At 41.9% G+C, this 14,678-nt stretch overlaps 1 protein-coding gene across 1 annotated transcript in view; it reads right to left on the reverse strand.

Moving 5' to 3' along the window:
• The window catches only part of COL4A2 (collagen type IV alpha 2 chain), a 288,895-nt gene that overhangs the window by 273,664 nt on the left and 553 nt on the right, over positions 1-14,678 (reverse strand). The window contains exons 2-3 of the mRNA XM_089693591.1: positions 5,929-6,004; positions 752-803 (exon numbers count right to left, since the gene is read on the reverse strand). Of these exons, the coding sequence (XP_089549717.1) occupies positions 752-803; positions 5,929-5,999 (123 nt within the window). The 5' untranslated portion in view covers positions 6,000-6,004. The remainder of the gene's footprint in view (positions 1-751; positions 804-5,928; positions 6,005-14,678) is intronic.

Below are 14,678 nucleotides of genomic sequence, written 5' to 3' on the forward strand. Positions count from 1 at the left end.
TGAAGTACACAGTGATGAGCTAAACATGCTTCTGGCTGTGTGGTGCAGGGAGCCATGGACCCACCTAGCGCAGTATGAATCACTTTACCCTTTTATTTGATGAAGCCAAATGCTAATACATTTTCAACCTTTATTTCAAATACAGAATGTTAAAAAATGGGTCATCCAAGTTTATATTCTGGTTATGGGTTTCCAGAATTTTCTATAAAAAACTCTTTCAAAACGGTAAACCATTCTTCACATTATGAATTACAGCACTCACATATGTACTCCCTATTAATTACATGGTATCATGGGATTTTACCACACCCTGGAAGTACAGCTCACTAGGAAAAATTTGATCCCAGAACTAGCACATTTAAAGAAATAGTGTAGAGTTTCTAGCAGACCTGGCAGTACAGCCACATAATGGGTAAGTACAAAAAGATAGGTAAGTAGGTAGACTTGGAATATTTGGCTGAGCTTACAATTGTAGTTATTAATCACACAAGTGATCAATTATATGGCACAGTCATAAATCATATACCTGCTGTCAAATTTCTCAAACAAAATGTGACAGATTGATTAACATTCCTGGGATACGGTTAGTTGTAGTCACTAATGCTCAAGAATTAAAACAAAGAAAGTAGAGTTTTATACACAAGTACATTTGTTTTGTTGCTATAGCCTAAAGTATAATTCTTGATTGAATGCTTCTCTCTTAATTGTGCTCTCTTAATTCTACATAATTTAAAATAACATATATACTCACAGCATCAGCACTTTCTAGAAAACCCATTACCAGCACAATCAACAACAGAACCCTGAATGAAGAAAAAAGCAAATTAGAATGTGTTATTTATTTCAAACATAAATTACACAAAGAATTTAACATTTATTTTAACAAAAACTAGAAAAGCTGCTTGAAATATGGGGGTTATTTACCAAAGCTGGAGACTTCAAAATCTGGTAAAGCTCTGCTTTTAAACCAATCAGCTTCCAGGTTTTATTGTCAAAGCCTAATTGAACAAGCTGAAGTTAGAAGCTGATTGGCTACCGTGCACAGCTGCACAGAGCCGGATCTAGACTGTCTGATGTAGGGGTGCAGTAAAAACACATCAGGGGGGCAGAGGATGCGAGGTCAACAGAGCAGTGTATAGAAGTCAGAAGGGCAGTGTACAGGGGGGCCAGCAGGGCAGAGAGATAGGGACAGCAGCCTGTAGAACAGAGTGCAGTTTGTAGGCAGTTTACAGCGGGTTATCAAGGCAGTGTACAGGGGGTCAGCAGGACATTGGATGAGAAGTCAGCAGGGGAGTGTACAAGACTCAGTAGGGCAGTATACAGTCGTTCAATAGACAAGGTCAAGGTTATCTAGCTCCCAAGGCGAAGATAACAAATGAAGCCCCCTTATGTGTGAGCATCCTGTCTCCTCTCCCCTCAAAAAAAAACCAGAACTAATCAGCATGCTCCCCCGAAATATAACTTCTCTCTGCAAGCCAAAATTCTACCCAAACAACAATGCAAAAATTCCCCCTCCTCCCAGTATAAACCGCTGTCCCAGCACAAACCTTTGCCCCCCCAATCCCGCTACCAATGCCCCTAATTACCCCCTCCTAGCACAAATCTCCCTCACCCACAAAATCATCCCTCCATGTACACATCCACTTTGCTCTCAAATATCCCATCCAAGTACAAATCTCCAAATTCCCTCCCGGTCTCCCTTCATAACCCAAATTCCCTCACCACCTCCTAGCACAAATCCCCCCCAATCCCCTTCTTTCAAAAATCCCCCCTCCTAGTACAAACCCCCTCCAATCCCCCTTCTTGCACAAATCCCCCCACTAATCCCCCCTCCTGACACAACCCCCCCAATCCCACTTCTAGCAAAAATCTCCCTTCTAATCCCCCCTCCTAGCACAAACCCCCTCCAACCCCCTTCTTGTATAAATCCCCCCTCCTAACACAACCCCCCATCCCACTTCTAGCACAAATCCCCCAACTATTCTCCCCTTCTAGCACAAACCCCCCAATCCCCCTTTTAGCACAATTCCCCTCGCTAATCCCCCCTCCTAGCACAAATCCCCCACTAATCCCCTCTCTTAGCACAACCCCCCCATCCCATTTCTAGCACAAATCCCCCCTCCTAGCAAAAATCCCCCCTCTTATCTCCCCTCCTAGCACAAAACCCCCAATCCCCCCTTGTAGCACAAATCCCCCCTGCTAATCCCCCCTCCTAGCACAAATCCCCCAATCCCTCCTCCTAGCACAAACCCCCCAATCCCCCCTTCTAGCTCAAACCTCCCCCCCTCACTAATTTCCCTTCTTAGCACAAACCCACTAATCCCCCCTTCTAGCACAAATCCCCCCCACTAATCCCCCCTCCAAGCAAAAATTCCCCCAATCCCCCTTCCTAGCACAAATCCCCCCAATTCCCCCTTCTAGCACAAATCCCCCACTATTTCCCTCTCCTAGCACAACCCCCAATCCCCCCTTCTAGCACAAATCTCCCCACTAATCCCCCTTCTAGCACAAATCCCCCCTTCCCTAAATCCCCATCCTCCAATCCCCTCCCTATGACAAATTCCTCTAAATTCCTACTCCCAGCACAACCCCTTCCAAAGTACCCTTCCCAGCACAGATCCTCTGCCCCCTCTAAGCCCAAATTCCCCGCCTCCTCTTAGCACAAATAGGCACAAAAAATCCCCCCAGCCCCTTCCTGGCTTAAATCCCCCGAAATCCTTCTCTTAGCAGAAATGTCCAACCACCATTACCCTTTCCAGCACAAATAGCCCCTTCTCAGCCCAAGCACAATTTACGATTTCCCCACACACCTCCCCCTTCATTATGTACAATTTGCCTGTAAGCCCCTCCCCCCCATCCTCCCAGCTTAGTCTGGAGGAGTAGTGCTGTGCTGTGCTCTGCCCCCCCCCTCCTGTCAGGAGAGAGCTGCTCCATATAGCTAATGACACAGGATTGCTCTGTCCATCGGGCTGCACACAGTTTCATTACCTGACCCTACCCACTTTTCCTGCTGGGAGAGATAACCGCTCTTTGCAGGAGATAGAGGCGGGTAAAGAAACTGTGTACAGTTCAATGGACGAAGCGATCCTGTGCTCCTCCTTACTCTCTCTTCTTTGTCACTCTCCCTTTTGATTGTCCTAGCTCTGAGTGTAGGGATGGGGGGCGCAAATGAAATCCGGGGGGGGGGGGGCGCAGCCCTCCCCAGGACCCCCCTAGATCCAGCCATGCAGCTGCACCAGATTTTACACTCTCCAGCTTTACTAAATAAACCCCATAGAGTCTTGTTTATGAGTTAACACCAAACTACAGCAAATCATTTTATTTAATTTCGATAGAAACAAGAAACAGTAACAGAACAGTAAGTGATAGAAAGTCTCACCAATAAGAACATGGACAAAAAACTAGCAATCATAAAAGAGTTAGAATATCTCCAAAAAACTAATGGCAATTCTGCTTAAAATCATACTCCACCTTTCCACATTCAGGGTATAACATGGAATATGGTAACCATTGCTCCTTGGTGTCAATACCTACATTACATAGGTCAGTGAGAGCTTGTTTTCAGCTCATTTGCTGCCTGTTAAAAATGTGTAAATACTTGAATGTGCATAGCCTGGCAACAAGTTTAGTTTTTTAAATTGCTGTAATGGTTATGTTAGGTGATGGGGTTAACGTTAAAGGTGAATGATAAAGTACTAGGACAGATTAGGTGATAGCAGTTTAAAAACAAATCGTGTTAATTTTTGAAGGTAGGTTAATTGTAAAGGTGTTTCTTGGAAGGGAGGGGATCAGGTTATGTGCAGGTGACAAAAACATTTTTGGAATAGATGGCAACTGAGAGTTCATGGGTTCTTATTGTTCTTGGTATTCAAAGTCCAAACACACTTCAATGGGATTCAGGTAACTGAAAAAAACTCCAAATGCTTTCCTTGTGGTGGGGAGACTCTTTATGGGAACAATATATGGAAATTAGTAGGACAGCATCAATGTAGCTAGATGATGTATTGTAGGCAATCACTGGCAGAACTGCTGCCATAGCAATCCACGTAGTGGCTATGGGGCCCAGTCCAGAGGAGCATTGTGGGCCTTTGTGATGAACAGAGATGAGCTGAAGGAAATGCCCCATAGTGGGGCAAAGAGTATCAAGTGTCCAGGACACTCAGCATAGTGGCAGCAGCTACATAGTTCTCAAATATTTTCTGGCCTACTGACCATCGACACTAGAACATTTTTTATTTCTACTGATGATTGGGCCCTTTCCTCTTTGTTCTAGAGTATAAACTATGACCTCTGCACCATGAGCACACGAGAAGGGGGAAATCAATAAAGCAAAAACAACCCTTTTCTGGTGGTATGGTCCCAGTAACATAACTTGCTCCAAATTCATGAAAGTTTTGTCCAAGTCTTGGTACCAGTAACGACAAGTGTGCCAGCTTCAGCTAGTTTTTACTACTGCTGTGGCTGTGACAGATTCTAAAAGAATTACTGACAGTTCACAGATAAGCAAATTGGCTGTAATTAGTACCAACTCTGAGTAGGGGTACAGAGGGATTCCAGTGATTAGAGGTGGGCAAACAGTATCTGCTGGGAAGTAGTAATTAATTTGAAAGTTTCCAGCACAGGGCTTCTAATTGCTAGGATACTTGCAGACCATGCCTTCCTAGTAACCAATGACCCATTCCCAAAAGATTAGCTTGCCAACCAGTGACAGGATCTGGGATGCTGGTGACATCCTTTTCCAGATATGGCAATGTCCATATTTTGAAAATGATGTCTGCAGCATCCCTGCCCTTTTGTTTAATTTCAGCTAAGGGCCAGGGAATCTCTTGAATAGGGATGAGTTATCTGTTGCATGATGCTGTCAGCTGCACAGCTGGCAGTATCTTGGCTAAGAAGGGGCTGAACATGCACTGAATTTCTTTTGTATGGACACTCCAGCCTCAGTGAAACCCTAAATATGCAAAAGATTCATACACCTGTTCCCGAGATATATATAAATTTGTCACCCGCACCAATGTTTGTCATACGGAGGACTAAGGGAATTCAAGAAAGTGTCTATGACACTCTTTATGAATTTCCCAGATTCTTTATTTTTACTTGCCATCCATGTAAATGTTTTATACAATAAAGTAAACCTATGTAAATGAAAAATGCATTGTGGCTTCCAGTGAAAAATGCTTGACTTCATCCCTCCATGAAGGGATAAAGCTGGCATTTTTAAACTTCTGTTGCTAAGCCATTATACACCACCCTTGATCAGCCAATCTATACTGTAGGTTGAATGAGTTGGGTATTACAATTCAGTACTGGATCAAAGGATGGCCCATTCTCTTACAGACACTTAATTTTCTAGCAAAATCAGTAACCAACTTGTCTCCTGTAGCAGAAAAGTACCAGAAATGTTTTAGATTTGTTATTTTATCCTACTATAGTCTTTGCATCAAAATATTTAAATCACAAAAACTATCACATAACACCACATAAAAATGCAATTTTCCTTATCTTCTCACTAGACACCCATAGGCAGTTCGCTAGAAGCTAGCAATATTTCTAGGTGCAAAACATGTTTGATAATCTTAGTTGAACTGACTTTAACATGCACAAATATTTGCCACAAAAATAAGTAATATAACACACAAGTAATCTTGAATAATAATTTTCAAATAACATACAGGAATTAAAAAAACTATGGGGTTGATTTACTAAAACTGGAAAGTGCAAATTCTGGTGCAGCTCTGCATAGAAACCAATCAGCGTCTAGTTTTCTTTTGTCAAAGCTTAATTGAACAAGCTGAAGTTAGAAGCTGACTGGCTGCCATTCACAGCTGCACCAAATTTTGCGCTCTTCAGTTTTAGTAAATCAACCCCTATGTGTTAGCCTTTTTGAACTGAGGCTAAAGCTATATGAACACAAACACCTGTACTCACCATGTCAAAAAAGTCTGCTTCCGTAATGGATGCAACAGCAGGCAACCCTTCTTGTTTTCAGATGTCTCCATATTGACTAGTATGCAGAAACAAACAAAATACTCAGAGTTTCATTCATGTAAATAATTGTCATTTTCTTTATTAATTGCACACTGGCTGGGATACATTGCTGCTAGAGTCAACTGGATATTTGTACAGCTACACGGCACTGGTTGTGTTTTTCAAGAAATAGTGTATACTATTAGTTGAATGGCAAATAATACAATAAATAATCTTAACCTGATTAGATAGGTTTAAATCTATCTAGGATCTTGTGGTTCTAATGCCTAAATGTAGTCATATGCATTAAACACAACCACCTGTATGACCTTGGGTGGAATTCTGGCAGCTTGCATATGCTTTCCTGGCAAGGATGCTTGGTGGGGAAGGGAGAAAGTACATTGGTCTACGGAATCTGATAAGGGTCAGATGTTGCAGGAAACATTCTGGGCAGCATGATGCCACATAAAGTAAAGCAAATGCATGGTTCATTATATGCTTTCTGCCCTAAACTTGGGAGGTGCTCTGAGAATGTCAGGTATACTCAGATTGTATCTTGGATGTGTGAACAATGTCTATATATAAACTGTTAAATTGATCATTAACAGTTAGAAAAGCACATTAATGACTGCATTCACATAGCCTGGAAAAGAAGACACTCAGCAGATAGTTATTAACCCTGCCAATTGCTTTCTGAAATGAACTGTACAATTTCGTTTACTGAGCTGATTGGATGAGCACATATGGGAACAATTTAGCTACATCATTCAGACCTAATCTGTCTATTCTGTTACAAACATGGGTGGACTGCTTGTACATTACCATGACTACTGGATACTCATCTACATTCAGCATCTAAATAAATACAGCCTGAGACCATTACCTGTAATACCTGCATTCCAACTGCCCTCTTACTGGTGTATGGCAGGGTAGTAACGTAACAAATAGGTAATCGGTAATTGGCCAAATAAACAGACAGGGTGAAACCATCATTTGCAGTTCACTAAACAAGTGCAAAGCTAGAAGCAATAATGTTGCACAGGTTCAAGAATAATGAAAAACAGGTTTAGGATGGCAAAAGACATAAACTCTTCAAAACAATACATCTCTGGCGCTCAGTCAAGCTAATGTGGCTACATAGCATAGTCTCTATAAAATAACTGTCTAGATTATTATTAGTATTATTATTATACAGGATTTATATAGCACCAACAGTTTGTGCAGCACTTTACAAAATGAAGGTAGACATTAAAGTTACAATACAATTTGGTACAAGAGGAAATAGAGGGCCCTGCTCGTTAGAGCTTACAATCTAGGAGGAAGGGTTGAGTGATACAAAGGTAAAAGCTGTGGGGGGAATGAGCTGATGGAGGAAATAAATGGTGGTTAACTAGGTAGAAGCAGGATAGGCTTCTTTAAAGAGAAAGATTTTTAGAGATCGTCTAAAGGTGGATAGATTAGGAGACAGCTGGACAGTTTGGGGTAGGGAGTGCAATAGGATGGGAGAAGCTCGGGAGAAGTCCTGGAGATGAGCATGGGAGGAGGTGACACAGGAACTAGAGAGCAGAAGGTCTTGAGAGGATCAAAGAGAGCGATTTGGTTGATATTTTGAGACCAGGGTGGTGATGTAGCTGGGGGCAAAGTTGTGGGCGGCTAGATGAGAATTACTACTTCAGTAAAATGGTTTAGAACACAAATAGTTACTTATGATTACTCGCATAAACAACATCCACCATAGTGTACAGCAGGGTAGCTCTGGTAACACCGGTGAAATGGCAGAGTACTCCAAAACCTGAGTACAAAGTGCCACACAACTGGAACTACAGTATTCTGGTATCAATTGGAAACGTGCTCTCCACAGTAGCTGGGTCTTTCGGAGAAGCTGTGTGCTATTATATTCTGGTCCAGCTGCCTGCATTTTGACAGAGGAGGACTGTCCACCTGGCTGCAGATCACTTACTCAGCTATGACTGTTTTACCAGGTGTGGCCTCTTTGAAAATCTGATGTAGGGAAGCTGAGGAACTTATCTTCCCTTGGGCATGTTCAGGAACCCGGAGGAGTTGTGGGAAATAGAGTTAAAGAGGCATTAAACCAAAAAACAAAAATGTAATATATTGAAGCTTCCCAATTCTTAGATGTGGTGGCTGCATTAGTTCACCTGGTGATCCAGCCAGTAAGCCTAATAATTTTTTAATTTCCTTTAAGAGACCAAAGTGTCCAGCAAAAGTGGATGAGGTGTTGAGAGGTTAGAAGGTTGAGACAAACCATTCCATGCTAACATTGGTGCTTACAATGGTCACCTTTTATTAATTTAGGTAAAACCTTTTTCATGTGCTGGCAATAATCGCATAAAAAATCCAACAGGCTGTTGTACCCAAGTTGTACAACAAATAAATTGGGTACAATCAGCCTGCCCATAGATGGTTTCAATCTTTTCAGTTCCTGCTGAACCGGGCGAGATTCGAACCATCTATGGCCAGATTAAAGTGGACCTACAAGCTTGTACCTACAAGCAAGCTTATAATAAAGCTTAGCTGTAGGTACAAAGAATATCTCCTAAACATGCACCTTTTAGGAGATATCCAGTGTCCCTGCAGACGTAATCGGAGCGTGTGCTGTAAAGGAACAGCATGCCTGTGCCGTCCCCTCAGAGCTTTGTGCCACAGCCGAGACTCCTTTGTGCATGTCAATCAAGTGGACAAAGCCCCTGAACCTGGAAGGAAAACTGTGTGAAGATGGAAGCCCTGTCAACGGTGATAGCATGCCACTGGAGGGCTTCATTTCAAGGTAAGTCTTTCATAATAAGCGATGCATACTAGCACATTATGACATTATTTTGCAGGGGATTTTTTATGGGGGGGGAAATAGTTTACTACCCCTTTAAATCTTCTGGTGCATCAAACACTACATTCTCTCAAGATGGACAATGCTGCTGTCCAGGGGTGTCTTAATTGCTCCTCCAAGGAGTGGAAACACCAAAAGACAGGAAGTGTATTACTGAACAGATCTCAAGGTAAAAATAACGGAAGAGAAGCCTAAAAAAAAAACTAATGCAGCCACTACATTTAAAGTGGAAATAAAGTCAAAATGTAAAAACAATCTGACAGAGTTATTATAACCCCCTGCCTGTCTGCGGGAATATGATCTGAGCATGCACATGCTGTGTGCCACAGTAACGTGACTCCCGTCTGTCAGAATGACATCATTGCATTCCAGACATTAATGTGGCTGAAGATGCGGAACCTGGATTGAAGACCGAGCGAAGACTGAGGTGGAGCTGTGGCAGCACTGCTCTGGAGGTTTCCATTTGCAGGTTGGTCTGTCATAATGTGCTTACTAGTACATTATGAGTTAAACCTACTGAGGACCTATTATTTTTATTTTTGTTCAAGAGACTTTACTACCACATTAAGGATTGGAAGCTGCAATATATTACATTTTTGTTTTGAGGTTTATTGGGGCTTTAAAGGGGTCTGTGCCTGCATCTGAGCATTGGGAGAAAATGGCCACTGCTACATTCCACCCTACTTGAACATGCTGCTTCTTGCAAGTTTTTAAATTCATTTATATTCACCCTGTTCAACATGTACAGGGAATCTCTTGAAATCAGGTCTCTGGAAAAATCTTAGTTCCATCTTTTGGGACAAGAAGAGACACATCTCTGTCTAAAGAAGTGTCAGTGGATGGTGGTTCAGAGGACTCCACAGTGGGAACTTTTACCTGAGCTGGGTGATCCTTTGGCCAGTGCAATACTGTCAGGAATGATGACTTCTCATGGGGGTGTTGTAAATTATGGTAAAAGAGCAGGAGGCAGGCACAAATGAACCTTTTGTGGCAAAGATGTTTATGCTCAAGAATTTTGATGGGTTTTTTGAAAATTCCCTTATGGGCCTCTCTATTGGTCTCAATGTGTTTGAGAGGTTTACATTGTAGGCACCTAATTTTTTAGGGTTGTTTGAGCTGTTGTAGGTGAACTCCAGGGACTCCTCATATTATTTTTAGCTCCCCTTGCTGGCGTGTGCCTACATCAGACTATCACTCTATCCCCAGCTTGAAGGTCAAAGTTTGACACTTCCAACTCTCCTTGCGTCACCCATGACCTATCTTTAACAAAGTGTTGGACTTTAGACAGGTGTCATTGCCAGTCTGGAATCCAGGAAGTCAGAATTTGTTCAAGTTCTTCTGTTGGCACTGTGGCCCATAGGTCTGTGTAGTCTATGACAGTACAGCCAAGAATAACATGGTACGATGAGCAGCCTTGTTGGTGTTATGGAGTAGTGTGTGACTTTTTATTGTTTAGTGAGTAGCCTCATTCCTGGAAGAACTCATTTTCAAAACAGGGTCCCTGGTCTAAATGTATCTTCTGGAAGGCAGAAATGCCATCTGGTTGGTGGACCTGCTGGTCTGGTCACAGACTGGAACTCCTACAGCAAGCTTGATAAAGTGGTACATCATGACTTGAAAGTTATGGTATCCATCTACAGACATGTCTACTGCAAGAGGGTTGATAATCAGTACTTCCGGTGGTGCATGCCAAGTCAGATTTGGAAGTCAGAGCTCTGCAATCTTTGAAAATTAACAGACCCCACAGTGTCGGCAGACTTCTTCAACTAACTGCAACAGACCCACACACATGGTCTGTTTTTTGAACCAGGTTAATGTTTTCTGGACACCCTAGTGTCTTCTGCTTCCAGATGGATTCCCTCTACCACAGAGAGGTCCTGGACCATTTACAGTACAACCTGCCAGGTCACTGAAGAGTCATGGGGAAATATCTTTTTCCAGTACAAATCACCATTCCTCAGGATGAAATGGAATTAATCAGCAGTTTGTTGGTTTCATGTAGTTGCTTTGTTTTCCCTTTGGGACTGGGCCACTGTTTCACCCATATTGCTTCTATTAAGGGGGAAACCACTGAACCCTATTTCTGTGTCTCTGCCTAGTTGTTATGGCAACAACCCCTGGCAGGTGATGCAGGCTCCCCTAAGGTGCAGAGTCTAAACACCAGGCTTGGCAAAGGGGGAAGAGCCCCTAAAACATGTTGCTGACCACCGACTTCTGTGACACTATGCAGTATCTAGTCTGTGAAGTGTACCGAGTAAGGCCATGGAAGCCGCTGGCTGCCATCCTCCATTGGCAAGTTTGATGCCTCTGGACACAAACTTTCTCTATGTAAGTGATGCTATGTTTTGTCTTAAATTTGTAACAAGTTTACTCATCCCTCTGCCCTTGCTACTCTGTTTCTTTCACTTGTACTTATTTGGTTGGTCCCAGATCTTGACTGAGGAGCTGCAGGATTCCTCTTTGATCATTGTACCTATCATAGATACTTCCTTTATATTTATTTTCTTTATTATGCGGACATATAATCTTAGCACTGAATGAGCTCTATGTGCATTCATTTGTACATAAAAAAATATTTGGGAGTCTAAACACCAGCTCGTATTTATCAAAGCATCTGATGGTGGAAATGAGTCTGCAGGGATTATAGCTCCTGGAGCTCTTTGCTGCTGGCTGGTAACAGGTCACTACCCTCAAGATTGCCTCACCAAGGGGTGAGGAAGGACAGGGAGGCTTTGGTGTAGAAATTGTACTTCCGGGAATCAGTAAAAGAATAGTCAGGTCTGGACAGATGGCAATCAAAAGAGTAGTCAGGTCCAGGCAGGGGTTAAAGCAGGTGGATAAAGACAATAACAAGGTCAATCAGGGTCAGGAATGATCTCTGATACCACCTGTACTGTACATGTTCCCATAAATGGATGAGGTTTGCCCGAGGTCAATTCTTAGACCTAGGCCTTTCTCCAATCAAAAATCAAGTCAGGGATTCCTAGCTCTTCAGCTACTTTATCCACATCTTTAGTTCTTGGATGGGGAGTTATTCCACTTTGTCACCATACTGCTTTACTTCTGGCACCGGGATATTCACTGTGTTAAGTTGGGGCAGTCTCTTTAGAGATGGCTCAACTTGATAGTCACAGCATAGCATGGTAAAGGCCATGTCCACCTTCTGCATGAGGGGGCATCGCCTTCTTGCCACTCAGAGAGATATTCCTATCTGTGCTTCAAGACAGATAACTCTGTCTGGAGCTGAGTGTCCCTTCTGTCAGTTTTGGGATGGCCACCTCCCAAGAAGCCATTTGTTCAGTTGCAGGTGAGTCTGTTGTTTTTGTTTACCTACGATGGTGATCAGTACAGCTTAGCCTGTATATCTCTCCTTCTGACATGCTATGGATGCTTTTAACAGATTATGGAATGTCAGATTGGGGTTACTTCTATTTTGCTTTAGCAAGGTTTCTTTGACTGTTTCAGACATTAGTACATCTACAAAATGTACCTTCAGGCACCTCTTCACATAGCACTTGACCCCTTTACCTATAGCTCAAAAGGCTGCAGATCACTTACTCAGCTGCCTCTGCCTCATCAGGTGTGACCTCTCTGAGCTGCTGAGGGAGGGAAATTGAGGAACTAATCTTCCTTGGGTATGCCCAGGACACAGGAAGTTGTGCGAATTGGAGGTAAAGGGACTTTTGCCCACAGTAATAATGTTCACAGACAGGACTTTTAAAAATGTAAAACTGCTACCAAATTTGCTTTAAAGTGCCTAAATCAAGTCAACCATATTTTTTTTAGCTTTGTATAGAGTGGGAAAAAATGTAAAACTATTTCTGTCTGTGACCCCCATTGGGGAAATCTTCCCCTCTTTTCATATTCCTGCAATGCTCTTACATGAAATGGTGGATGAGGGTGTCACTGGGAAATAAGAAAAAAACACTGTCAGAAGTTCAAACCCTACTAAAAATGCTGGAGACAAGAAGTGAGTGGAAAAAAGCCTTACAGAGGCTCTAACTCTTCCCCAATTTTTGGCTGACATTGGCCATTATTTTACCAGAGACAAAATGAATCCCAGCCCAACAAAGCCACTGACAGTAATACAAAAACTGACACATTCTTCACCCTCATTCTACACTCTACCAAAAATGTAATTATTGCCGTCAAAATCTTAACTGCAGTCTCATCGCTTCCTGTCCCAGTGACCACCCAGGAAGGGAGGTCCTATCTTTGGACTCAGACAAAAATGAAGACCTAAAGGGTTTTAGCTATTCTCCACTGTATCAAAAGCTAAATAAAAAGTTTGGCTTTACCTACTGATCTAAAATGTTGTGTGTAAAAGTTGGTTTTCTAATAAGGATAGCAAAAAATGTAATAAAATATACCTGTACAAACCCTCATTTCTTTTGCTCCACCCTGAAATTCATGTGTAGAGTAGGGAGCTCCAAATATCATGCCTTATACACTTTGATAAATGATTTACTTTTCCAATCAATTTACCCTGGAATAATCGATCATTAGTTGAATCTGAACTAAAGGAAATCTAAACTGATCAGAAGGGAAGTTTTGTTTGTTTGATTGTTTGCTGATTCAATGAAAACAATAGGAATAATCAATCTATATTCAACAACTCATTCAAGCGATATGACAATCACAGGAAAGTATATTTTGATCATAAGTTATTGATTGCATCTCTATTGTCACCATGCAATCTCATAATCTGTATGATAAATACGATTCAATTAATGAACAAAGTATCTCAGTGCTGCTATTTGATGTAACATTGCTGAAAATTTTCTGCTCTGGCTGATCAACTTAGTTTGGTCAAAACTGATCTAAATCAAGTCCAAGTCTATCAAAGTAAAGTTATGCATGATTTATTGTTTGCCAATTCGAGCGAATTGCACAACAATCAGTTAATAAAATTGAAGCATATATGGTCATCATAACTTGATATTTTCAGATTACTCATCAGATAGCATCATCACAGTATTCTTACATTTTTTTTATTCAGTTACCTCCTCCTTACTTTAGATTGTAAGCTCCATGAGCAGGGCCCTCCTATTCCTTCTGTACTGAAATGGATTGTAATTGTACTATCTCTCTTTATATTGTAAAGCGCTGCACAAACTGTGGGCACTATAAATCCTGTATAATAATAATAATAATAATAATAGTTCAGTTAAGTGATAATGCAGCACTCACCAATGTAAAAATCACATATGGGGTGAGCACCAGGGATGTCATTAGGATGTCATTAGGCAGCAGGACCAGTTTATCTTATACCCTTAGTGAGCTGCATTGTTGAAAATGAAGAGCCACTGCACTGGATACATCATTGCTATCATATACAAATGTGCCGTCTTATCTAATTGAGCACTTCTTATGAGCACAGTGGCTAAATGGTTAGCACTTCCACTTGGCAGTACTAGGGTCGTTGGTTCGATTCCCAGCCATGGCACCACATGCCTGGAGTTCTCCCTGTGCCTGCGTGGGTTTCCTCCAGGTACTCCGGTTTCCTCCTACACTCCAAAGACATGCTGTTAGGTTAATTGGATCCTGTCTAAATTGGTCCTAGTATGTGTACGTATGAATGTGAGTTAGGTATGTTAGATTGTACACCCCTTGAGGGCAGGGACTGATGTGAATGTACAATATATATATATATATATATATATGTAAAGCGCTGCGTAAATTGATGGTGCTATATAAGCACCTGAAATAAATAAATATCAGCTGTCATACTGTGTAGTATCTACTCACTTCCAGTCTACTTTATATCACTGCTTCTATGCTGCAGCAGTAACACTTGTTGGTACTAGTGATACATGCAATCATTAACCGGTATAAACCCTGATCAAGGTCAGACAAATAAACCTTC

The sequence above is a fragment of the Staurois parvus genome, unplaced genomic scaffold, assembly GCF_062004578.1.
Source record: "Staurois parvus isolate SC_StPar_1 unplaced genomic scaffold, SC_StPar_1.0 ptg000634l, whole genome shotgun sequence".
In the NCBI taxonomy this organism is placed as follows: domain Eukaryota; kingdom Metazoa; phylum Chordata; class Amphibia; order Anura; family Ranidae; genus Staurois; species Staurois parvus.